The sequence below is a fragment of the Eretmochelys imbricata genome, chromosome 10 (genome assembly GCF_965152235.1).
Source record: "Eretmochelys imbricata isolate rEreImb1 chromosome 10, rEreImb1.hap1, whole genome shotgun sequence".
In the NCBI taxonomy this organism is placed as follows: domain Eukaryota; kingdom Metazoa; phylum Chordata; order Testudines; family Cheloniidae; genus Eretmochelys; species Eretmochelys imbricata.
Window position 1 is genome coordinate 72,842,177 of NC_135581.1, and position 27,749 is coordinate 72,869,925.

General features: G+C 43.4%; 1 protein-coding gene across 1 annotated transcript; it reads right to left on the bottom strand.

The window, feature by feature from the left end:
• Positions 1–3,828: 3,828 nt before the first annotated feature.
• FAM174B (family with sequence similarity 174 member B) lies at positions 3,829–27,749 on the bottom strand. The gene is made up of 3 exons (XM_077828643.1): positions 27,460–27,749; positions 14,974–15,105; positions 3,829–6,199 (listed from the first exon to the last, which is right to left on the bottom strand). The coding sequence occupies exons 1-3, from the start codon at positions 27,747–27,749 to the stop codon at positions 6,196–6,198; spliced, it is 426 nt and encodes a 141-aa protein (XP_077684769.1). The 3' UTR covers positions 3,829–6,195.

Below are 27,749 nucleotides of genomic sequence, written 5' to 3' on the forward strand. Positions count from 1 at the left end.
CACTTCCCTTTGTTTTAAACCTGTTGCCAATTAATTTCATTTGGTGGCCCCCAGTTTGTGTTATGAGGAATAAATGACACTTCCTTCTTTACTTTCTCCACACCCGTCATGATTTTATAGACCTCTATCACATCCCTCCCCTGAGACATCTCTTTTCCAAGCTGAAAAGTCCCAGTCTTCCTAATCTCTCCTCATACCGCAGCAGTTCCATACCCCTAATCATTTTTGTTGCTCTTTTCTGAAACTTTTCCAATTCCAAAATGTTTTTTTTTTTTGAGATGGGGTGACCACATCTGCACGCCGTATTCAAGATGTGGGTGTACCATGGATTTATATAGAGGCAATATGATATTTTCTGTCCTATTATTATCTATCCCTTTCTTAATGATTCCCAACATCGTTCACGGTTTTGACTGCCGCTGCACATTGAGTGGATGTTTTCAGAGAACTATCCATGACTCCCGAGATCTCTTCTTGAGTGGTAATAGCTAATTTAGACCCCATCATTTTATATGTATAGTTGGGATTATGCTTTCCAATGTGCATTACTTTGCATTTAACAACATTGAATTTCATCTGCCATTTTGTTGCCCGGTCACCCAGTTCAGAGAGATCCTTTTGAAGCTCTTCGGTCTGCCTGGGACTTAACTATCTTGAGTAGTTTATCATCTGCAAATTTTGCCACCGCATTGTTTACCCCTTTTTCCAGATCATCTATGAATACGTTAAATAGGGCTGAGCCCAGTACAGACCCCTGGGGGACAGCACTATTTACCTCTCTCCATTCTGAAAACTGACCATTTATTCCTACCCTTTGTTTCCTATCTTTTAACCAGTTACCAATCCATGAGAGGACCCTCCCTCTTATCCCATGATGAATTATTTTACTTAAGCGCCTTTGGTGAGGGACCCTGTCAAAGGCTTTCTGAAAATTTAAGTACACTGTATCCACTGGATCCCCCTTGTCCACATGCTTGTTGACCCCCTCAAAGAATTCTAGTAGATTGGAGACACATGATTTCCCTTTACAAAAACCATGTTGACTATTCCCCAAATTATGTTCATCCATGTATCTGACAATTTTGTTCTTTACTATTGTTTCAACCAGTTTGCCCCGTACTGAAGTCAGGCTTGTCTGTAATTGCCAGGATCGCCTCTGGAGCCCTTTTTAAAAATTGGAGTCACATTAGCTATCCTCCAGTCATTTGGTACAGAAGCTGATTTAAATGATAGATTACGGATTACAGTTAGTAGTCATGCAATTTCACACTGGAGTTCCTTGAGATGAATACCACCTGGTCCTGGTGACTTATTACTGTTTAGTTTATCAAGAAAGACCTATCACCCCTGCCCTCTTCCCAAACAGAGCTCTCAGGGGTGGATTTATACAAGAACATATTTAATAGCAACAGTTCCTATTGTAACATGTAACAGTTCCTATTGTCCATCCAAACTTGCATTACCATTTTTTTTTAATGGAAGCTTTTGGTCACAAGGGCAAATTCTAAATCAACATTTTCATCAATGGCCTGGTGATTGCATGGTTCTTACAAAACCGGCAGAAGCAGAAACTGAAAAGAGAAATCTTAAATCCACAATCTCCACCCTGATGAAATTACATTATCAACAGTAATTCAGAGGATATACTTACAAAACTGGCTCTCCAAATACACTCCAGCTTGTGCTCTCATTTACTGACATTAAGTCAGTTTGTGCTTGGAATAAAGTCTGATATATGCAACTTAGTGTTATAAACTAGCAAGGATTATAAAAAGGGTCTGCAATCATTTCAGCCTTTTGCTGAAAAAGTCACATCCAGTTCCAACTTACTCCTTCTGGTGAGACGGACCTTGCCCCTTGTTCAGCTTGCTGAGAGGGCCATATAGGCATGTAGTTCTACACAAGTGATTCCTCACTCTCAGAAGAGCAGACCCAGAGGGAGAAAGGAGCTGGGGACAGCCTTTGATCAGCTGAGCTTTGTGGGTTCTCAAATGGAACCTCCCCAAAAAGAATTATGGTCAGCAGAGTAAGGAGACTGTAATTTGTCACAAGCAAGGTATTTCTCCACGTTGTGGCATGTTCCAGTAAAAATGCCTTTAGTTTACTTGCTCTCTATTGGTTTGATTAAACTGGTACTTAAAGTGTATTTTGCTGAGTAGTAAGTTAAATTTAACATGAATGTTCTATAGTAGTGTTTCTCCATTTTCTATAAAATAAAAATGGGCCTTTAAAAACCATTCTCTGCCAAAGCAACTTTAAGACTATGCAACACAAAGAGCTGCAAACACTGACCAGGTTACAACAGCAACCAGACTGGAACTCTACAGTGTAAGACACACACAACATGTATTAGTTTAATGTAGTGGTTAATGGCTAGCCATGCTTCAACAGAAACCTAAAATGAGATAGTCCAAAATCATTTAAGCTATGTTGTAACTAATTACCACCTACACAATTTTTATATATATATACATACACACACACACACTATAGAGATGAGTTACATCAAGTTCTCTTAAAGTCTTAACTGAAATAAACCTATATAAATATTTAGCTAGACAAACATCTGAAATCACATATAGTGACCTTTAGAAAGAGGTAAATATCGTCCCATGTTTACAATAGTAATTTAACATCAGGCAAGCATTTAGGTTCATTGACATGACCTTGACTGACACTAGTAAAGGTGTCCTGATTTCCTTCATCAGGCAGCCATTTCTCCTCTGGCCTCCATTAGTTTATATACAAGGGTTGGGTTTTACCAAAGGAGCCCCAAGGAGTTAGTTGTCCTTATTCCAAAGAGAGTTGGGCACCTACATCCTTGGTGCCTTTGGGGCGAAGGGGGGGAGGGCGGGGAGAAAAAAAAACAAAAACAATCACATTGTTCCCCACCAAAAGGTTCACTGGAGGACTACAGAAACAACCCTGGTTGTTAGCAATAGGCAAGTCAGGCAGACTGCCTCTGACCTACTTAAACTCAGCAGTGCTCATAGAGCCGGACAAATCCCAGTGACAGACTCCCACTGAATTCAGCAAGAGTTAGCTCAGACCATCTGAAAGACTAGGTAAACTGAAACTGGCCTTATTTCCTCCTCTCTCTACATCTGCAGAACCTGGATCTGGTCTTCAGCAGTAAAAAGTGCCCTCGGTCCCAGAAAAAGTTCAGGATACTCCAGACAAGCCATGGCAGACCAAGGACATGTCCTCTGGAGCTCCAGATGCTCTTCATAAATTCTCCTCTGAAAGGGATGTCCAAACACAATGCCATGATGGCTCTTTCATTGAGAGAGTAGCCATGCCACCCTCTTTTCCCCCTTCAGCAACAAGGTAATCGAAGCTTTAACCCATCCTTCTACCCAGCATTGCCATTTTTCACTTCAGGACTCAACCTGTCCAAGAACTTCCCATAACTCAGCTCTTCTTCATAGTGCTTTACCAACTCCAAAGGGACATCACGTTGCCTACTGAGAGCCACCTAGTCCATTTCTGTAACATGCTGTCTTGAAAGTGTTCCCAAGCCATAGCGTGTCATCCTAGCCTATGGGCCTCTTGCGGTTCCTGCAATCCGGAGCTCAGTGCGCTTGGACCTACCCTAATCAATTTCTCCACCTTTTACCTCTTAGCTGACACATTAAATATTGCTCAATAACAGCACTATGGAGTGACTTGAATTTACTCCATGATAAAGGATAAAAATAGTATATTGATATTGCCTGGGTATCTAATATTAGTTCTGCTTTGGGAATTTTCCAACATGGTCCAGCTGTGAAGCCTTTGCTGAATACTCTCGTGGTAGAGTTCAGATGAAAGCACAATTGTGTCAAAGAATTTTCCACCACCACCTTTTATTGACTTCCAACTGCCTTGGCTCCCTCTTTTAATGCACAATACTATTCGTCACATTGCTCTGTACAGAATGGGATTCTCTCCCAACAAATGATCCACTTTAAAAGTGTATTAACAGTCTGAAAAGTAACAGCAGAAATCCCATCAGGAGCTTCCTTTGCATTCTCGGTCTCCCACAGCAAATGTACTCCAAGTCAACAGAGGCTGGTTTTGCTAACTGCCAGTGCTGGAAACGCCACCTGGGATCTGAAAACACAGCTGGGTTCTGCCTATCATATTGTCACCAGCAATAACAATTCCACCATTGGAACTCAAAAGTTTAGTTAAAGATTCATAAAGCAGAATGGAATCCAGTTCGCTCTTCCAGAGCTGTGTAAGCTCCGCATAGTCACTATGAATAAAAATGCACAGGCCAATAAAGCAAGCAGGTATGAAATCAGACACACAGGAAGTTGATCTGTTGAATACGAAGGTGAACTTTTTACTCTGTCACTTTTCTGACCATTGCTACACTTTAAAGAGGAAACACGGAGTGACAGAACACTCTCATTTAGCAGGTAAGGGGAAAGGAATTTAGAATGTAGGGGCTACATCAGGCAAGGACTCAGAGGGACACCACCAAACTGCACTGTATGCTCATCAGAAGACTACTACAATTTTGCTTTTGTCAATGCAAACTGCTATTGCAGAACACGGAGGCCTTCTTGCAAAGAGCCAAAGTGGAGTGAAGAAAGAGTGCAGCATCTATACCAGGCTGTTTCAGGGTGCAAGCCTTGGGAGTGCTCCGAACAAGTGAGAGTAGTATAACCTACTGTCATGATAACAAATCAAGAATTCCATGAGCAGCCTTTGAGCAGTCATTACAGAGAGGCAGCTGTGCAACAGACTCTTAGCAGTCACAACCCACCAAGCAAATTGCAGAATTTACCAAAAGAGTCAAGCAAATGTTGGTACGTTCCAAAAACGGGAGGTAATTTTAACATCATAAAGGCAAGAGAGGCTCCAAATGGGTTAAAATCCTAAAGTAAAAGGGTATTTGACATAAATATTGGCAGAACACACAATAAGAGTGTCAATATGTCAAGCAAAGCTCATCAGAACTGTAGCTGCTTTTCAAGAACACCGTAAAACAGAACAACCATGCCAATAACTTTGAACTCAGAGCTTTCAAAGAATGGCACTGAATTTATGCACAGAACTCATAGGCTATGGATCTTAATCAGCCTAGATTACAGATATTCTAGTTTTTTTAAAATAGCAATCCGACAGCTCTACCAGTGTGAAGCATTGTAGATAGCAAGGGGAAAAACATATCTTAGTGTAATATGGGATTTGGCAGCCAGCCGGCGGGCAGATTTCCAGTGTGGTGCAGAGAGGATTCTTTGCACGAATGCTTCCAAGGAGAGGGGGGCAGGAAGAACCAGTGTTCTCTTCCTGAAATTTAACAACCGCGTATCAGATCTTTCATAAAAAGATTGATTAAAAATTTGAGTAGCAGAAGAGTTACAGCCAGGAGAGGACACAAGATGGCAAAAAATGTTGTCTTACTTCCTATGAAGGGCGGGGAATTACAAAAATAGACATCTATTTCCTCTAATCCAAGATTCCTGTAGTACGGTATTTGCCTAGTTTTTCTGCTTCCCTATGGTCTCATGTTATTTAACTAAGTCTGACCAGAGCTCTGTTGGAAAACGAGTACATCATTATAGGAGGGTTTAGTGCAATTGTTAAAATCAGTAGCAAGTCATTACAATTTTTTACAACAGTCACAAAATTAAAAAAATAAAGAACCCAACACCACGCACACTGTAACATTTCAGCACAGTTTCAGCCACCAGCCTTCATCAGATGGGCAAGTATTTCTCTAGGCCCAGGATCATACAATTCCAAGTCTTTAAAACACAAGATCTGTTTAACAGAGACCAAAAGTATCTGATTCAGCTTTTAGAGGAAAAAGTCTTTTGGGGTCTAATTTTGGGTTTTTCCCCCACCTTTTACAAAAATTTATTTGGACCAGTGAGTGCAGAAAGTCTATACACAGTGCTGTATCCACCCCATATGCTTTAGCAACCCCACAGCCTCTTCAAGCAACAGAGCAGAGTCTACGAGGAGGATCTCAGGTCATTCTACTGTGGAAGTTTGGAAACCAGGAGTTTAATGGTGACATTTTGGGCAGAGAATCAAACACCCTGCTGCTGTGTGCTGTATAAATAACATCACGGAGGCAGCAATGTTTGTTTTGGTTTCAATATTGCAGAGATGAAAGCTTCTCCTTCACAGTTAAGCTTCAGCAGGGCTCTCGACAGCTGACTGACTTCTCACAGGGAACCGGTGCTCCATGCAACAGCTTTACCTGGCAAGGAAGACAGCCAGGGAAAAGAATTAGTATGGTCAGAGAAGCTTTGTTATTAAATAGAACATATGCAACTATGGGAATCTATGTACAAGGGGGAAAACAAAAGAAACAATACTATCCACCACTGGGTCCCTCAAGCAGGGGTTGATTTCTGTGGTGATTTTGGTCACTGACTTGATTTTCTGCATATGGAAATTAGCCAGAGCACTCTGAGCAACAGGCAAAGCTCAGGGATAAGAATTAAATCAATCACAGCCACAGTCTGTGGCTGCTCTCCTGGAATGGGACAGCTTTGAGCACCCCCCGAGAAAGGAAGTTTTCCCCAGGCAACTGGTTCACTTGGGGTCCTTCTGCTTGCTACACAGACCATTTTCTTCTTGGAGCCCTCATTTCCCCTCCCTCCACCACGCACCCACAAGGTAAAAACCAGAGAAGAGATGCAGCTGCCTCGGCAGGGGCAGTTACAGCAGACAGGAGTCAGGAGAACTTTTAGGTACAACCGCAGCACTTATGCATATTAAGCCAAGGAGCCACCAGGGAGCCTCTGTGCTCAGCACTAATTTTCATAGCACATCTAGCCTAACGGGGAAAGAACAAAGGCTTCAAAAATGCCTTTTGGCCCCTTGGCGCTGGCAATCCACAGCAGCACCTGGCCAGGAAACCCTTAACAGCAGCACCAATGCTCCAGGCAATTTGTTGTATTTATAGTAAGTGACTGAATGAGTTACTGTGATTTTCACCCCTTCACATGAGAATAAAAGATACCCTCCGTTTATACAGAGCCTTTCCCCACTCTGCCTACTGGAAAAAAAACCGCACACATTTAAACAGCCTAGCATCATACAGAAGAGGCCTCCGGCTTTCACTTGCAAGAAATCTGTTATAGCCACTCTCCGGAGACCAAACACCTTGCTGTAACAAGCACACAGTACAGCACTCCAGTCAAGGCTGCACATGCCATTTAAGCTCTGGCAGGGATATGTTCCGTGGAGAGCGATTAATATAATATACTCTGCATTATTTACAGAGAAGAAGGCCCCATACATAGCCACAGCAAGGACTCTGGGCCCTAGAATTTTGATGCAGATGTTTTAAATTGCCTCATGAAAGGAACATTTTGCAGAGGGTAGTAAGTCCAGGCCTCCTAATGTGGCACTAACCTTTTTAGTACCAAGTCCTACAGACTCCCTGACACCAAGATGCAGGTTGTACTGGACACCTTAACTTATGCTTTACCTATCCAGTAAAGAAGCCTGTGCTTACACCATTGCGCTTTGGTTGAAGCTAGTTATACTGACAGTTGAACAAAAGCCCCACTTACTCACTGTAGCACCCCAGACATGTAACTGCAACACCACCACCAGTCAATACTTTGGAAGATACCACATTTCTAAAACACCTCTCATTTTCACTGCTGCTGTTAAAAGGAAAAATGAGCATCTGTACTCAAAAACTGAAGAATATCATCTAATTTTAGGGGAGGGGTGGAGGGTTTGATCAGACCCAGGAAATGGTTGTAGTTTTAAATATTTATTTAGGGGATCTCAGATACCTGGCCTCAAAATTCCATCTCTGGCTTTTACATTCTGCCTCTTCAAGTCCCCTTCCATCCCTCCCGTTATTCTATCCTGGCTTCTTACATGGTACCCATCAGTGATCATGAAACAAAAGGTTCCATATTCATTATCCATCCTCACAGACTGGTCAGTCAATTCTTGAATTTTTAGTGTAATTTATTTTATTAAAAAAAAATATACAAAAACGCAACTCCAGATTAGTAATTGTTTCCACGAGGCTTTCAAGCATGTGTTATTTCCTAAGTGGTTTTGCATCTCTGCTTTATGGCAGCCTTTGTGTTACATGTTTCAGACTATTGTCACACAAGAAACTGCGCTCTCTGGATGAGAGAAGATGTTGACAGAACCACTTCCCTGCTCCTGAGATTGCAGGAGAATCTAATCCAATAAAGGTATGCTTCTGTATTTGTCACAGGCAGTCAGTGGCTTTAGCAGCCACAGACAGGATTTTGTTTAGCTAAGATTTTTCGTGGTCTAATTAGCCAGCTATGCAGATGAAAGGTGGTTATTGTTCACTGTTGCACAGCCTGAGGGGGTGGATTTTACCAACACATCCGCTGTGGCAAGATGTTAAAGATGCAGCGGAATCCTAAAGTAACTTTCAGACAGCAGCCCAATTTACACCATCTGCTGCTTCTCAATGGCATGTACAGGGCTAGAAACCACTGCACATGGGGACAAAGCATCAAACGAAGAAAATGAACTGCATGAAAACAATCAGACTTACAATCCATCAGTGCTACTTCTCCCCTGCTGCCGATGCTACACAGCTAAGCAGCAATTGGCTTGCAGTTAGAATGCTGTTTGCATGGGGGAAGGGGAGAACAATCTCAATTATGCTCCAAAATATAGAAGCAAGTGAAGAAGAGATGTAAAAACAGATCTTGCCTACATGTTAAATACAGATTTAGTTTTTGAACCCAAAATATGAGGCTAGTTATTTAGGGCTTCAGAACATCAGGTAAATCAGAAGAGTTATTTCGTATTCACACACAGCATGAATGCCATTAAGATTGTTAACAAGAAGAGTGCCAGGACTCACTCAGAAAGATATTCCAAGCCAGCTGGAGAGATCTGCCTAGTTGCCATCTTAATGAGAGCACCAGATATTTGAAAGTTATGATCTTGCTTTGGCACATCCCAGTAACATGTACGGATACCAGCGGTATACCTTGCTGGTACATACAAGCCAATATGCCATTCTATATTACTGCCTGTTAAACAAGTTCTCTCTCCTTTGTGCAGGGATTTCTGTCTGTGCGAAATGCTTTGAAATCCTTCTCAACAGATGTACTAAAGAAAAGCAAGATCAAATGAATCATTCCTCTCTCCTTTTCCAATGTACACGGTTAGGCCTCTGCAGTTCAACATCCTGGATGCAAGTTTGAATCGAGGAAGCCAGCAGACAGATAATTTCACGTGCTACTTTGAAACCAGAAGGAATTTTTGGAGGTTTGTGGGCTACCTCTGTGAGAAGGTTACTGATGACCAGAGATCCTAGTTTTCCATGATAAAAAAACCAAAATTCTCCAATGAAAAAAATAAAAAATTGTGTTTTTCCACAATTAAAATGAAACGTTGAACTTTAGTTTCCCAAGGTACATTATATATAGGTAACAGCTGAACACAATGTTTACTGATATACAGTAGAACCCTGTTTATCCAAGGAGCCTCCATTATCTGTTCTCCGTATTAACCAAACCACCAGCTGCCCTTCTGAGCCCCAGCCACTGTCAGCCCCAGGCAGTGGTGGTTTGGTTAATATGGAGATCTGGATAATGGAGGCTCCTTGGATAAACAGAGTTCTACTGTATATGTTTTTATTTTTCACAAAATTTAAAAACTAAAAATTCGCTGTAAAAAACACAAATTCCATGTTTTTCCGTGGCAAATGGATTTCTAGGCTCCCTGGCGATGGCAGAACATTACCGGATTTCTCCTTCCCGCATGGCACTTCACTATAGCAGAGGGTGACAATATGGCCAGGCCTGCATTAGAGAACCAAACCATCGGCAGTTCAAGAAGTAGCACTGCATCAGTGTAAGTATCATCAGTGCAGCACGCACACATTAGCCACCTCTGGGTCCTGGAGACCAGTGCACTGCAGAGCAGTGGATAGAGTACCCTTTACACCACTGAGGCAATTACATCGAGTTGAAGACCATATGGTGGCTAGCCTTGCTTGAAGCCATTCTAGTCCAAATGGTGGCATGCTCGCCCACACACTGTTGGGAATGCTTGTGTCTGGACAGGTGATATGTCACAGGATGCACGGGGAATCCAATCAGTGATCAGTAGACCAAGAGTCTTTACTGCAGACAAAGCCGACATATCCCCATGTGCTAGAGACTGTATGAGGAGGGGAAAAGCTGCTCAGGAAAAGGAAATGCTTCACGATAAGATAATCAGAGACGAGTGGAGTAAAGCTGTAGCACTGCCATGGCTGATAATGAAAGGCACTCTCCCGTCAGCATTCAATTTATTTAAAAATCTTAGAAGAAAAATAAAAAGGAGGGGATCAGGGACCTTCCTGCCCATGGAAGGCACTTCTCATGTGAGGTTATCCACCAGTCCTCAGTCCCACTCATGGCGGTTCATTATTTCTCAATTTCGTTAGCTAATGAGCTGAAACAGCAGTCTCGTCCCTTCCCTAGTTCATCAGCCCTGAAGAATGGCTGCAGCTTCACTTAACATGTCAGTGTTATAGCGTCCGCAAGATTTTGTGGAGGTGGGGAGAAAAATAAAACCTTGCTAAAGCAGCAGTTAATGAAGCCTCGTTACAAACCATACATACTGGCTAAATATTCAGAACAGCCTCTTTATTTGTAGAGCAACAGTAAAACGTTGGAAGCATCAAAGTATAGTTGTCCAATTTGTGCAAGTGTCAGATCTTCATTTTATTCTGTTCCTGGCATGCACGTCAGCTGCCGTCTGCACTTTAGGCTGCAAACAGCACAAGGCAACCGTTCACTGAAGGAACAAGATGCTGGACATGGTGCTTGGAATTCCAAGAGTAGCTGCATTAGTGATGTCTTCTAACTGGAATCACGGAGGTAGGGCACCCAGCCAGCTCTTTCTGGAGATCTATCCCCATTTCTCCTTCTTTTGCTAATGAAACATGGTTAACTGGGGAAAGGTTCTTTTCAGACAATGGATCCTGCTGAGGAATCCTTCCTCTTCATGGTGGGACACGTGCTGAAAACGCCCAAGACAAACCCAGTGCTTCAAAAAGAAACCTCTTTGTGACTTTAGTGCTGGTGAAAAGGTAGAAACTGTTTTGGGATGTGATACAATCTTTGATGAGGGTCTAACAGATCAGTGATCTGCCTAGAAGACTGCTCTATCTAAACACACACAATTCAGAGACCTTGTTACTTTTTATAGCATTCAAATCCTCAGAGAACCTCTCCCCATCTCAATTCTGCTAGGGGATTGATGGTAACTCCCCGTAAACTAGGGCTGTACTGCTGGAGAACAGGAACCACATCCCTAAAGTAGCTAAGCGTTTTCAAAATGCAGAATTTGATATCTGTTGTACTAGAATTTCCTCGAGAATAAAGAAAGCTGAGGTATAGGATGGTGAACAATATCTATGGTCGCTGTATCCCGTTGGAGGTAATACTGTAAGTATCGCACAAAGTGGAGGGGTGTTTGTATGTGTACATGTATCTATGACTAGTGAAGGCCCATTTGCACTTGTAAGGAACCCAAGAAGATTGAGTTCATTTCTGCGAAAGCAGCAGTACAACATGCTCTGGAGAAGAAAAAAAAAAAATAGTAGAAAACATGGCTACGACTCTCAAGTCGGATTGTTTCCAATGGGCTTGCCTAATGTTTCATTACTGGATGCATTTTCCCACAGCACTACTGTTTCCTGAGATTTTCCTTTTCACTGTGTTAAGAAAAATCTCTTCAACCTTGCCCCAAAATGCCTGCAAAGGAAGTTCTCTGGAACTCATGGAAGAGTGGAAAAGCAGTAGAAGCGGTCAGAGCAGAAGTAGGTCAAGTTCAGACAGTTCCACTCCCCAATTCAGGCTCAAGTAATTCCAATGCATAATCCAACACTCGAGGCTGCCCAAGAGACAGTGCAACATGCTGTCTATATTATTTATTAAGCACCAAGAGTGTGCCCTGTGCTGCAGAATTCACTGGAAAGCTGCAAAACCAGCACATCTCAGGAGGGATTTGAATGGGACAAGGAGGTGGTTTGTCAGAACTACACCCAGGTGTAAAGCATATCCTGCTTATTGGAACAATGCCCTGCACTTCTAAAAGCAGCAAAAAGTCCTGTGGCACCTTATAGACTAACAGACATATTGGAGCATAAGCTTTCGTGGGTTAATACCCACTTCGTCGGATGCATGCAGACTTGACATGCATTCGACGAAGTGGGTATTCACCCACAAGAGCTTATGCTCCAATAAGTCTGTTAGTCTATAAGGCGCCACAGGACTCTTTGCCGCTTTTACAGAGCCAGACTAACACGGCTACCCCTCTGATACCTTCACTTCTAAGGCACCCTTTGCCTGATCATTTGAAGCCACTTTTCCAAGCAGTTAGCACTACAGGTCCCTGAAGGATAGGCAATTACCCCCATTTTACACAAAGGTAAATAGAGGCAGAGAGAGGCCCAGGATCACGCAGCAAGTTAGCAGCAGAGCGAGAAACAGAAATCAAAATTTTCCCCATGCAAAACTTCACCTAATTCTCTTATATACTAACACTATCCAAGTGTCGGTCTAAGACCTGAATGGTACAAGAGGGAAAAAAAGCATATCTTCCAGACTTGAGTAACTCCAACTTGTACGCTTATATTAAAGAAATCCTGAATGCTGCTTTTTTACTTTAATCATCATGGCCTTGCTGTTACCTTGTGATTCCCTGTCTGTCTGTTGTATCCATCTATTGCCTTTCCTCAGATGCTTAGACTGTAAGCATTCTGGGGGAGGGACCATCTTTGAGGGGTGTGCGTACGCACAGTGCCTATTACAACGGGACTTGATCTCCAACTGGGGTCTTCAGGCATAACTGCAATACAAACATAGTAACAGAGCTCTAAATCTAAGGCACTGGTTTTCCCTCCAACAATGCTGCATTTCTCATTTTAAGTATCCAAAAACCATTCTACTTCAGTGACCCTGCATGCCCCTCAAAGGTTTTGTCAACAGCAAACAGGTCCTCATGGTCCTGATCTAGTGCCAGCTTGCGCTACACCGCTCACAACTGCATTGGTGAAAGCCCTGTAGGAGTGGCAACAGCAGCTCTCTCCAAGAGAGCAGCCGATGATTAATCGGGGATGAGCACCAATACAGAGAGTCTACATGGAGCTCCGACAGCTGGCCAGGGGAAGAAGAGACTATTCTGGTTTGGGAGCTATTTATTTACAAATCTCAAAACGACTGACTCACTGTCATTCTTCACCAGCTCCCTATTCCTGACTAACTCTTTTAGGGGGAGATGTATTTCGTTATTTTGAAAATTACCAAAGCAAAACACAGCACCATATGCTTAAGTGCCCACTGAGTGCCCCTTGGAATGAATGCACTGCTTCCCCCACCTCCAGAACTAGGAGTGTGTGGGTGGGCATTTGTGCCTGGGGGGGGAACATGAGCAAGTCTCTGACAAGCTCCTAATTATGAGTTGCCTGGATTCAGATGCAGCCTTATCATTAGCAGAGCTTTTCCTAGCCGAAGCACCATGGATCTTGGCTGTCTTTGTTTGGATGAGAAACCTGACCCTTTTGCTGTCACCACTCTGAGGCAAATAAAAATAAGAGATTCAAATACACTGACGCCAGAAATCAGAGAGCCCGAGAGCCCACCTGCATTGAGAGGCTGCTATAAATTCTCTAACAGGACAGGAACTGAAAACTTTGGGCTGTCAAACGCTTAAAAAAAAAAAAAAAAAGGGTAATGATTTTATGTTGCTGAGTGGGGCCTGATTGACAGCCCTGGCGACAGAAGCCCTCTGTTATCACAGAGCAGATGCAGCAAAGGCATCTGCAAAGCAAGCTTCCCCAACACAAAGTCCCACCAGCGTGCCTCAGACCCAGAGACGCCCAAATCAAGAGACCATTTGTGAAAGCTTGTCAGCTTTTCCCCCACGTGGGCACAACAGCGACTGTGGAGAGAAGCAGCTCTAGACTGGTAGGGCCTGACCCTACACATATTGTTTATGAAGAGCACCAGATGTGAGCTAAGCGCTTTACACACTGTGGCAAATTGCCGACAATACTATGATGGGTCTCGCGCTTTTTCTTCTTGTGGGGTGGGGGGGGTTGTTCAGGGCACCATTTCTTGCCCCTGAACTGGGGTATTAACTGCCCCACTAGTGTCCTAGAGCAGGGGAGTGGAGAGGGAGGGACCTGGGCCCGCCGTCTACTCCGGGTCCCAGCCCAGGGGCCCTAGGGATAGCGGTACACCGCTTGAACTAGCAGTTCCTTCCCCTGGGCTACTTCCCTCTCCTGCCCTTCAGCTTGTGGGGCTTCCTGCCCTCCCTCTGCACAAACCAGGTGTCCCTTTACCTAGGGTCTTGGTCTTCTTAGCCCACCGCAGCACTTCTCCAAATTCTCCTCTGCTTCCCTCCAAACTTCTCTTTGCTCCAATGCCAATCCACTCTGCTTCAACTCCTCCTCTTGTCTGATTGAAGCAGGGGGGTTTTATCATGTGACTGGCTTCAGGTGCTTTAATTAATCTATAGCAAACTTTCTTCCCTCTACAGGGAATAAGGCTCCCTTCTAACACTCTCCTGCTGCCCTCTAGCCATGCTGTATCTCAACACAAATACGAGTACAGGAAGAATGTAACATACAGAGGAAGGATCAGGGATGGGATGCAACAAGCAGCAAAGGATTGAGCAGGGAAGTTCAGCCCATTAACCTTTGTCAGTTCTATACAGTTTTTTGTTTGAGCACATCTCTTCTGTTGGCACTTCACTGCAGGGAGGACTAGGGCTTTTAGGCTTGTTGGAAATTACATGCTTTAAGGAGGAGAGGTTGGATGCATAGCAGACTAGGTTTCAGGTGCAGGGGCCATGGAGAGGAGAGTGGTGAAGCTTCTGTGGATTGAAGGGAAGAGCAGAGACAGAGCTAAGCCTTGACAAGGCTTTGTGAGAGTGCAGAAAGGAAGAGCCATCCACCCAGCTAACAGAACCCAGGAGGCAGCCTTTAACCAAGACCCACCCATGGGTCAGTACCTGTATTTCACATCAAACACTGTCGAGTCTTCATCATCATCATCATCTTCGTTCAGAGGGGCCATTTCTACTCGCTCAGCCGGGGTCGTGATTATGTCATACTTCCGTGTCTTTTTAATCCTCTTGCCAGACCTGAAACAAAGAAAGGGGGTGGTTCATTCTGAAAGTGTTCCCTACAGGAAGGGCTGGGGTGGGCTGTTACCCACCCATTCTATATACAGCCCAGACTGCTAAGACCTATCCTGATGCAAAGTCTGTGGAGCCAGCCCCTCCTCCTCTCCACCACTTGTACCCATCACTGAAGAGCTCAATTTCCTGTCAACTGTAATCCAGATCAGTGTCAGTCTTTTAGTTTCGGAGGCACAGCCATTGATCCTTTGGTGTGCAGGGCAAATCGCTGGCACAGCAGCTCAGAGTCCCCCTGCTGCCATGCTCAATAAGTCAGACAGAGGCTTAATCAGAGGAGGCAGCCGACAGGTTAACTAACATCTTTAGAAGAGAAAATCACGGCAATCCGGCTGAGTCAATGTCTACCAAGCTGACAGGGGTTCAGAGAAGAGTTATAAGAGGACTGGGCATCTGAGGTAATATTTACGAGTGGACAACCTCTTCTACCTTTTTTGGACACCAGAGTGAAGTTTCCAAACATTCCCCAATACAGCCAGTAGTTTCACTTGAGCAAAGAGGATGGATCTAGACTGTTCTCAGTGGTAGCAGATGACAGAACGAGGAGTAATGGTCTCAAGTTGCAGTGGGGGAAGTTTAGGTTGGATATTAGGAAAAACTTTTTCACTAGGAGGGTGGTGAAGCACTGGAATGTGTTACCTAGGGAAGTGGTAGAATAGTCTTCCTTTGAAGTTTTTAAGGTCAGGCTTGACAAAGCCCTGGCTGGGATGATTTAGTTGGGGATTGGTCCTGCTTTGAGCAGGGGGTTGGACTAGATGACCTCCTGAGGTCCCTTCCAACCCTGATATTCTATGAATTTTATAATCACTCCTGTGCAAGCATCATGAAAAAAATCACTGGCCATGTTTTAAGATTTAGGTGTAGCCAATGTCCTTCCCCTTAGCATAATGCTCAATTTCTTTTGTAGCAAGGATGCTTATACACCTGTGCACCCTTTACTCTTGTTAGACTCATTTTCCAGAATCTACTTACATTAAAATAATTGACATAAAAAAACAAAATGATACAGAATATGGTACTCAGCTTGACACTATTTAACTCAAAGCACCTGTATTCTACAGGCTCTTTTTATTCCTCAGATTAATATCCATTAACCCAAGGTCTTGAGCTACCTCACACTGCTCAGACATAAGCCTAGGTTTGTGCTGGTTACACTGGTTTGTGCTTCAGTTATATTGCATTTAAATAAAGAAGCTGCAATATGACCATCTTTTTGGGGATATGGGGAAGAAACGAAGAGCTTAGCATAATTGCTTGCACTCTGGAAATGGTTTATCCAACACAATGCAGACTGTTTCTCCTTAAACTCTTAGTTAAAAATAAATCAGATTGAAAATCTGTAGGATAACAGAGGACAGCCAAATGTCTGGAGAATTTCCAACTAGCAGTTCAGGAGCATTAACGGGTCATGAAAACACTCCTGCTGTCCAGAAGTCTCACCCTGACAAATCACACAAGATGGGTTGGGGCTGCCATCACCTGAAATCTCTAATCCAAGGCTGGATATTTTTCTAAAAGATATGCTACAGCTCAAACAAGAGATATAAACTTGAAGCAGGAATTATTGGGGAATATCCTTTGCCCTGTGTTATGCAGGTCAGATAAGATCATCATAGGGTCCCTTCTGGCCTTGAACTCTATGCACGTTCAAGAAATATCTGATGTAAAAGTTGTCACTGGCCTCTGAAGATAGCACTGTTTTGGGGCATTGGTCCAGGACTAAGTAACGCAAGCCCCAGGCCTTGGGGCAATGCAATTTTCATTTCCTGAGCATTCTATGGACTAATTTGCAACAAAAATGTCAAGAAACTCTCATGGTCCAAGCTACACTGTAACAATCTGTGCTGTATCACATCAAGCAGAGCACAGTGTGTTTTGTTCTATTATCCCAGTGGTAATCAAACTTTTGTACTGGGGCCTCCTTTCACATAACAAGCCTCTGAGTGCGACCCCCCCCTTATATATTTAAAACACTTTCAAATATATTTAATACCATTACAAATGCTGGAGGCAAAGCAGGGTTTAGGGTGGAGGCTGATAGTTCGCGACCCCACATGTAATAACCTTGTGAATCCCTGAGAGGTCCTGACCCCCAGATTGAGAACTCCTGTATTATCCTAGCAGTTAAAACAAGTCGTTTCAGACCCCACCCAGTAGGGCCTTATTAACCAAACACCTGATAATCCTCACAAAAACACCTGGCAGTCTCACTCCACTTTTCAGCCAAGACCTAACAGCAAAGTGATGCAGTGAGAAAAGTGATGTGTTGAGATCTCATCTTACAAGGAAAGCTTTGCTTATACAAGAGAACATTTACTCAGACAATATGAAATGTCATCACCATTAAAACTAAACTGAACATTCCTCAAGGTGAATGAGGCACATTCTACAGTTGAATTAGGAAGTGAACAGCCATGACAAAACAACCTGCAATGAATCTCCCATGTGTGCGCATGAATTAGCAAGGCTATGCTGGATTGCATATTAAAAGAACAGGTCATTTTTCTGTCTGCAATCAGATCTACTTTTGCTGCAAGACATCAGTTCTCATTTCCTACAGAGGCAGATACAGATTATTTCGGGCAACTACTGAAAGAACATTGTATTATTTAAAGACAGTTAATTGCCAGTGGCTGAGTTGTCCTAGTTTTCTATTTCTCTATTTACTTACCATTTAAAGAGAACTTTCAAAGTCATTGTCACTAATATGACAATAGTCACTTAACAGTGAAGATGGATGGAAAATGGAAAACAAGTTTTGTAGAAATCTTTTGACTTAGCTGAGATGTAGGTGTGAATACCTTGTCATGGAGCAGGCAAAGGCTCTTTGATTCTCTCTTCTTTCAATTAATTCCTATTTATTTGTTTAACATAATTATTGTTAACCTACAGACCCAACAGCCAGTACACACACACACACACACACTTTTTTATGAAACCTAGGGGATTTTTTTTTTGTCTGGACAAAAAACATGGAGACAAACCATCTTTAAATGGAAACCTTTCAAGTTTCCCACCCACATACTAAATGGTTTCTTCAGATGGATTTTTGCCCAATCTGCTTCCTGTGGCAATAGACATACTTATCCCTGATAGTATCTCGTTAATCAGCAGCAATAACGAGACGAAAGAAAAAACAAACACGACACACTAAGTGGGACAAGGTACCACATATCAACTGTATGTATGAGCACAGTAGCACAAGATAGGAACTAGGGAATGTAAACATTTCACGACCTTTGTAGACCTGTTCCACAGGGCCAGAACACATTAAGGCCTCATGTGTGATAACAGGCCATAGCTTAGTCACCCAAACACATTTGTTTTATTAAACTAACAAGAAAGGATGTTGGGGCAGCAATTAGAGTATGCTCCTTGCACACTGATAAAATCAAATACCCCTTGCACAAAAGACCCCGTGGTAAAGGGTATTCGTGCACAAGGCTTTCAGCGCAGGAGATCTGGCTTCCAATGAAAAGTTAAAAGTGATTAATGCTTTCATGCTTAGTCCCTACACCTCAAAGTGCTTCCCCTAAAGTTAGCAGGCCTGATCAGAAGATGCTGTGGTTGGGATGGAGATGCACTCACTACAGTGCTGAGCAGGTGCTGAGGGACATGCCAAGGGATAGCAGGTGTTCCAGTTATAACAGGAGTACACCAGCAGAGCTGGGGGGATGTCCAAGGACTACAACAGCAGAAGGTGCCACTGCAGATCTAGACTGAAATGCATAGGCAGAGCTTTGGAGGGGTGGGCAAAATTCATTGTTCTGTGTTAGGAAGGAGGTCAGACTAGATGATCATAATGGTCCCTTCTGGATTTAACATTTACCAATCTAGGAAGCATGCCCAGCATCTTCACAAGCTCCAAACAACTGCAGCCAGTGCCAGTAACCTTCTCCTTTTGGGCCCACTATTGATCCTGTTAAAGCCAACAAGAAACTCACTAGCTTTAACAAAAGCAGGATTGGGGGGCATTAAATGTATATAAAACAAGGAGAATAATGGGAAGACCAACTGGACCCACTCAGGAGGATCCAGCTCCTTGAGCTCATGAGTTACTGAGCATGTCAGTCCTATCCCCGTGCAACCATATTTCTTTACAAGTTAAACGCACAAGATACCACCCTCCATGACAGTGCTCTCAACTCCATAAGAACAAGGATGCACTGCCTGCACGTTTCAGTACAGCTTGGGGAAGGGGTGTTCAATATTGAAACATAGCGTATGAATATTTGGCTTGGAGAGAAGGAGAAAGTTTATGACTCATGTCAGTCTTTTGACCAGGGGCTGTTTTCGTCAAACTCTAGTCATGTGTAGCACTTCATGCTCCTTACTGAAGCATCATGTGGTGGGAGAAATGCATTAGTCAACTCACTAGTTCATTATATACTTTAAGCCTCCAATTTATTTTAGTCAACAACCCTGATGCTCAGAAGTAACACTTCTCTTGACCCCACAGAGAATCGTCTCAGAGCTTTCAATCCAGCATTAACACCTCCTGAAGACAGCCATGAGGAGGTAGGAGGGGAGATTAAATTATCCTTTCCAATAAGCGTGTTTCTCATTTGTAATTCCACCAAAAACAATAGACTAAATCCATTCCTGTTGAAGCTCCAATTATGTGCTACTAGGAATGAATTGGGCCCAACATATTTAGCAATAATTGGTTCCTGCAACATTTACAAGATTCCAGATAATAAACCTAGGAAAACTCCAGACTCGTAACAAGTCACTGAATGCGAGCTTCATTAATACCGCTGACATTTTACCATTTTCTATTGAACCATGCTTCTTTGCTCACATGATCATTTTAAACCCTGAAATTAAACCAGAAGCCATTAAGATGAGTTCTCCTGCATGCTTTCAGGCAGGCATTCATTTTGCTGTAATGAACGTCATGACACGCCACATTTCTCTAACAACCGGCTTTTTGAGATGGAACATACTCAACCACGGAGAACAGAAACATATGCTTGTTCAACTGCACTAACTGTTAATAAGAGGTTTGGAGGCTGGGAAGACGGTTGTGAAAAACTTCAGGAACATCTGAACGAGGCCTTGGCATGATTCAATTAAAAGGTAGTACCTGAAAGTAACTAAAATAATACCATATGCAAATCCAGTCTATAGTACTAAGACCAATATGCACTTTCAAACATTAGTCTCATAAGACCAACTATCTCTCTATTATCCCCATTTTACAGATACGGTGGCGTGGAGAATTTAAGTGACTTATCTAAATTCATAAAGCAAGAGAGCAGGGAAGCCAGAAATAGGGCACCCAAACTCCTACTTTGACCAATAAAACACACACATCTGAAGAGAGGTTTCCAGCAGGGGTCATAGTTGGCTTTTTATTGGGGGGGGAGGGTCCATATAATAAACTCTCAAACAGGGTGGACTGGAAGCCTTGATTTAAATTACTGATCTGAATTGTTTTTTGCACATCTTAGCTGTTTTCTTAAAGAAAGGGGTTCATTGTCTTTGAATGGTAACCAGTAAAACATGTTCATCTGCAACTAAATATAGCCTTTACTCTAAGTTTGGGACTGCTTCTTGCTAACCAGGAGGATACACCGTATCTGTACACATTTAACTTACATTTATTCAGATTCTTAATGTTTACATTTTTATTATCTTAGAAAATCGTGAATGATACATTTCTTATTTGATTTTTTTTTAAACTTGTGATATATGCCAAGCTCTATTTGGATGGAAATTCAAATTCAGTTAAAAATGCACAAAAGTGACATTTTTTAAAATCAAATTTTAAAAAGCCTTAAATTGCTGCCTATGTAAGAAAAAAAAAGATGAAGTTCATCAAAACATGTTTTGTATTTAGAACTAACTGATTTATTAAACAAAGGCAATATTATCCATAGATAGTGAATTGAACTGATAGTAAAGGGCATAGTGACCAGAACCAGTTTTAGAACTAGTAGATCTCACCCTATCACACCTAGTTTATATTCAGATTGGCAGAGGAAAACAAGCTTTCCAGCTTTTTCAATTCCCAGTTGGTTTCTTAACTATGAACTTGTCATTGAACTGCACTGAAGCTGAATAAACTGAAATGAAGAAAATATTTTCTCTGCAGAAGAGGCGACTGCTGTCAAAAGCTGGTCTAGCACTAAATCTCTGATTCCAGGTGTTTTACCAGGGACTTCCACCATTTCAGTGGTCTGACTTTCTTCAAAGCTCAGCAGCAAATGTGTATTAATTTTATTTAATTGATTTAATTTATTTAATTGAGATGATTTTTAATAGATAATAAGTTTAGGCCTCAACATAGGTTGTCAATTTCAAATTTAATTTTAAATTGGGTTTTTTGAAAGAATAAACTTGTATTTAAATAAAAAGTGATTTTTTTTTGACAATTTTTTTTTAAATCCTTGATTTTTATCCAGCCTGCTTTCAAAGTGATCTATCTCCCTCCAGTAGCTGACAGCTGGCTGCCTGCGGATTGAAGAAAGGGGGTTTTTGTATTGTTGCAGTACAGTAACTAGTTATAAAACAATTTACACTTAGTCAACTCGGCCTTCTAGCGTAGGTGAGCCTTAGGTGTACAAAGCACCACCCAGCTAGGTAGGATAAGGAGGTCCTGTAACCTATGACTAGATGATGAGTCACTGTACTTAAATCTCTCCCCTAAAGCATTGCAATATAACCAGTTTTGTAGCTATTAAAGAGGTAGGTCCCAGGGAAAGCTATCTAAAAAGAATGGGATTTGGTAGAGAAATCTGAGGCTCAGACAGGAGTGATGTGACCAAAGGTTCTTTTGGTCAAAATATTATTGTTATATAAGTGAGTAGCGTGTCTCTCAACAGGCAGACCTGTACCTTGTAAATAGTGCTCACATCCAGCTTGAGTCTTAATCATTTCCACACTTTTTACAGCAGGTCACAGCAAACACTATTGACCATGGCTGATAACGCCTATTGCCCCACTGTGACACTGCAGTTGCAGTTTGCTAATTAAAAAAAAAAAATACTTGACAGATTTATCTAATGTCCCAGTGGCTTCCGCATCAAGCAACACAGACAACCAAGTTTCCAACCTTTCATTTCTTTTTTGAGTGTTGTTAACCCTCACAGTTTACTTAGTAAACTAGGGGCCTAATTCACCTCTGGAGTAACTGCACGGACATCAACGGAGAGGAGGGAAAGAGTTGCAAAATATGGATTCAAAAAGGCAGAATCAAAACATAGACAGAAGCACTTGCTGAAGTAGCAAGTATTTGGCAAGTTGTGGAGGATATTTTGGCTTACGGGTGGGAGAGAAGGAGGTACTCAGCACATTCACGATGCTGAGAAAATACTCCATTCCCCCTGCCATTGGAAGTGGTTGAGCATCCTTTCCAGGCGCATCTCTGAGTCAGCCAGGAAAGGTTGCTATTGCTAATTAGGTGCTGTCTCCTGCTACTGTGGACCATGCAACTTTCACAGCCTGCGCACTCTTGAGCAGCCCAGGGGAGAGGGATCTGGAATTCAAATTCCTTATGGCGGTGCCAAGCTCTACTCCACTGGGCCCCCCCAAGTCCACTCAGATCAAAACACTTCTACGGAGGAAGAAGAACAGGTCATCTTTGAAAGCATCCATAAAAAAAAAAAAAAACAGTGAGTTGGGAAAAAAGCAAGAATGTAAGTATCACAAGCCGATGCCTGTGATAAAATATCTGCCTGCTTGATGTTCAGTTGAAGGACCTGGAAAAGTGGCAGAACAACCTTTTGCCTTCACGTCAGTTTGGGTACATAGTGCTGACAACTTCCGCTGGCATCACGGACCATGAGGAAGCAAGGCAAAAACACACAGGAGCAAAATCCTGGGATTCTTTTTCTAAAACTTGTAAAACAGGCATACTAATAAATTGTTCAAATGGAAAAAAAAAAAAAAACCTCCATCTCAACAATCCGTATCTAAAGGGTTAGTTTACTTGCAGAAAACCAGTGTAATTTCATAGTGACAGTTTAATCAAATATTGGATTTCAACAAATTCTGCTTAACAGCAATTTACAATACTAGTCTCTGCAAGGTTCTTTGTTTTGGGGTTTTTTTTGTTTTTTGTTTTTTAAAAACGGGCATGAACAAAACTCTTATTTTGATCAAGAAATGCATTTCATTTGAGTAAATGTGATCTTTCTTCTGCAACAGAAATGAGAACTCCTCTCCAAACTATTTTGCCAGCTGTAAACTGGAAAATGGTACACAACATGCTTGTTGTTTTGCCTGTCTTATTTTGTAACTCAGATCAATCTTTGCTTACACACTAGATGCTGTGTCAGATAAACAAACTATTGCACATAGAAGTCGAAAGCTCCATTTTCTAGGGGAGCCACTGTGTTTATTACAAGAACAGCAGGAATCTCTCACATACATGAAATGTGCTTTAACTATAAGCAGTCGTGTACAGATTAAATGAGTTTGGCATGGGAGAGCTCAGCAGCGCTTGCTGGTAAAGGTGACTACAAAGAATTTTCTAAAATAATTGGGTTTGTGTCCCCTTTGGCTTCTGTACGATGTGGAAAGAAGACTCAAAAGGCTGGGTTTTCTGCTGCTTGGTTTTTTACTTTGGAAAATATCAAGAATGTCAACCCTGCTTTCTCTTTTTACATATGGAGAAACCGAGGCAGGGAAGCTGAACTTGCCCAAGGCCAGTTATTAAAAGAGCTATTTAGATCACCTTATACTGATTTTACTAGTAGACTATGCTGCCTTTAGTCTGACCCACCCAAGTGTCTAATAGCCTTCTGATGTATAATCCCACGACAACTTTGCAAACCTGGATGAGTAGATGATAGTGATGAGAAGAATTATTTTAAAAAGCAATGTTTTATTTGCTTGTCCCTAAACCAAATTACTTGCCATGGTAAATTGAATCTTGCTACGCTGTGCTAGTCACTGACACGCATCAGCAAATCTTTTGCAGTTTGTTCACTGGGACAGACTTATGAGATGTCCCAGTTTCTAAGGGTTCTCTTATAGAAGGGAACCCTTTAAGAACAGAACTCATGTAGACTCCACTCATCAGCATGAATAAATTAAGATTATTAAGACCTCAGAAACAGAGAAAAACAGGAACAGTTAGCTGGAACAGCCACGTAACTGCAGAAGAGCTGTTTGCGAGTAGGTGGAGGAGGAATTCACAAAATACACCTGTTCAAATACCTCCATTGCCCAACTTCTTACTTCTACAAGCAACAACCAACCACAGCTTCCCAGAGAACAAGTTATATGACTCAACCCTGCAGGTTGTTTTCTTTTGCACACACCTGTAAGAAAGAATTCCTGTTAACTACTGAAGGTTTTGTAGTTTTCCACCATGAAGTCAGGAGCGAACAAACCAGAGCTAAACACTCTTAGATGGTCAGCTCTTTGAGACCGTTTACTTTATGTCCACAGAGTGCCAAGCAGAACTGAACCTCTAGCTGCTACCACAACAGAAACAATAATTTATGAACACTAATATGAAACTCAATTTGACACTGGTAAGTTTATTTTGTCCTAACTCAGCAACAAGCCAACAGAGAGATCAGTTTTCTAACGTGACTGACTTTGATTTGCTTGTGTTCTTCCCAGCATAAAATCATACAAAGATTTCAAGTATTACAATGTTACTCAGCACATCCTGGTTCCAACCCACTTTCTACAGGAGAGGAGGAGGGTGAATGCAATATACTTGCTGTAGTTACGCTGCAGAGAGAAAAAAAAAAACCAGGATCCCACCAGGCAGATGCAGACTTCTTGCACGCTGCAGAGCTGTGTTCTGCCAAGGCTTCCATCAATCCAACATAACATGGATTTTGGGGAGAGGAGGGGCTGGATCCACAAACCAATCCCCCATTCCCTCCAGGCCATCCAACCACACTGTGCAGGGCTCCAGCTGCACAAGCGGCCACAGAGTGGTTCCATGGCCCAGAATTCCATCTAATCCTAATTCTTGGGGACCCAGCCCATTTATTTGGGCTTTATCCTAGGGCTGAACTCTGGCCTCAGCATTAAGCAAAGGCTTCTCTCATTTGTACACTCCAGTTGGGTAATTGCACCACAACTGCCCACAATGCACCATCTGCACACACATGCAAGAGACACACCCTTTGAAAACTTGACAGAATGAGCCTAATCCCTGCTGCACCAGAGGAAACCTACTCCCAACCTAAATTACTACTCTAGAAAGTTTTCACCCCATTTTCCTGCTTTGAGTTTATTTTAAAATTGGGGTGGAAAACACACTCAGGGAAGTTTGGGGGTTTTTAATGACGCCTTCAGTATCTCTTCCAAAATCATAGCAGTTTCCTAACACCACAACCTGATAAAAAAGATGTTTTATCCAAAGTATGGTGTTCAAGAAGGGATGTCAACAGAGTCAAATGGGAGAGATCAAGTCTGATATGGGCTGGAGTTTCAAAACCTAGAGACAAGACTCTCCTGTCACTTCTCTAATCATCAATACTGGACAACATACACACAAATAGGTAGGCATGCTATAAATGAAGGGGTTTTATTCCTGATGAACACTGGATGAAATAAGTTACCCCCAGTTAAACAGTTGCACATTCTTATATGCTTCCCTACATTTCCTTCACTCTAGCACCTACACTGACATAACCCTGTGATGTTCAGTCTACCAAAATCACAAAGGAAAAATCAGGATGCCAGGTGTATACCAGGCAGTAGAAGACAGGGAGTTAGCAGTTCATACTTAGAGATTATTGGGACTATTGGGAAATTATTTTCAAGTCAAAACTCAAGGCTTTGCTCCGCCCACCTGGACACTATGCTTTACAGCACATAAACATTCATATTATGGCAATTATTTCAAGAGAGCTTATTCATGTTTTAGCTAATGAAACAGAACAATACTTCTTCCTTACAAATACAGAATGCTCTGGAAAGGGATGGGAACAAACAATTCAAAAGTATAAGCATTCTATTTTCCATTTTAACAACCCCTTTCTGACCAGCGCATCTAGGACATTTTACAAATGACATACGATCGGCCAGGGGCTGGCCAAAATTTGCCTTCTCACCCACTTCCATCCCCTCTGTGCCAAGTGCCTTTACTCCAGAGGAAGATGCATTTCAGCTTTTCTGGCTTTAGGCTATGTCTACTTTGCCACCTACATCGGCAAAACTTACGTCACTCAAGAGTGTGAATATTTTACCCCCCGAGCAACGTAAGTTACGTCGGCATAAGTGTTCGTGGGCACAGCGCTATGGCAGCAGGAGAGCTTCTCCCGCCAACATAGCTTTTGCTGTTCACAGGGGGTGGGTTTTTTATGTCTCTCTCCTGACATAGTGTCTTCACCAGATGTGATGCAGCTATATCGGTACAGCTGCGCCGCCGTACGGGTAGACATGGCCTAAGACAGTACTTCTCAAAGTTTTGTACTCATGACCCCGTTCACATAGCAAGCCTCTGAGTGCAACCCCCCTTATAAATTAAAATCTTTTTTATATATTTAACACCATTATAAATACTGGAGGCAAAGCAGGGTTTGGAGTGGAGGCTGACAGCTCGTGACCCCTCATATAATAACCTCACGACCCCCAGTTTGAGAACCCCTGGCCTAAGAGAAAAGGCCATGAGAGCGTCAACTTCTACATGGACTGGTCAGGGACTCACTTTTTCAGGTCACATCCCAGAGAATCTCACCCACAACCCAGAAAGGTGATAGCGCTGCTGTGATCAAGGGCTTTCAGGGCATATGGTAGCCCAGCACTGATTCACCTTACTAGTCACATGCAAATACGGCCTAAGGAAACCTCTGGAAACCATCAGCAGAGAGACACTATGTTAGCGCTACTGTTGGGGTGGGGACAAAGAGAAGCCCCCGACCTGGGGGTGTACAGAGAGCAGCGCCCCCCCCCCCGGTCTCCATGGGGGAGAGCCCCCGCCCCACCGGGGGGTGTACAGAGAGCAGTGCCCCTCCCCCCCGGTCTCCATGGGGGAGAGCCCCTGCCCCACCGGGGGGTGTACAGAGAGCAGCGCCCCCCCCCGTCTCCATGGGGGAGAGCCCCCGCCCCACCGGGGGGTGTACAGAGAGCAGTGCCCCTCCCCCCGGTCTCCACGGGGGAGAGCCCCCGCCCCACCGGGGGGTGTACAGAGAGCAGCGCCCCCCCCCGGTCTCCACGGGGGAGAGCCCCCCCCCCACCGGGGGGTGTACAGAGAGCAGCGCCCCCCCCCGGTCTCCATGGGGGAGAGGCCCCCCCCACCTTGGGGGGTACAGCGGGCAGCGCCCCCCAGCCAGGGTCCCTCCTCCCCCCGCCTGCCCGGCGAGCGCCCAGCCCCCCGGCCGGTACCTGCAGACCCGCAGCAGCAGGCAGCCGATGAGGCCGGCGCTGAGGACACACGCCCCGATCACGGCGGCCTTGAGCGCGGACAGGTCCCGGAGCAGCGCGGGCAGCAGGCTGACCTGGGCGCCGCTGTGGTTCCCGGGGGCGCCCAGCGGCTCCGGCGGCGGCCAGGTGGCGTTGGCGGGGCCCTGCGCGGCCTGTGGCGGCCCCGGCGCGGGGGGCTCCCGGCGGCCCCGGACGGGGAGCGCGGCCAGGAGCAGGAGCAGCAGCAGCGGCGGCGGGCCGGCGAGGCGCAT

What these genes read in the sequence shown, in the direction of transcription:
- FAM174B (XM_077828643.1), bottom strand. Translation starts at nt 27,749, where the DNA reads ATGCGCCTCGCCGGCCCGCCGCCGCTGCTGCTGCTCCTGCTCCTGGCC. An exon ending in CTGCTGCTGCGGGTCTGCAG is followed by an intron (nt 15,106 to 27,459) that starts GTACCGGCCGGG and finishes TCTTTGTTTCAG; the next exon opens with GTCTGGCAAGAGGATTAAAA.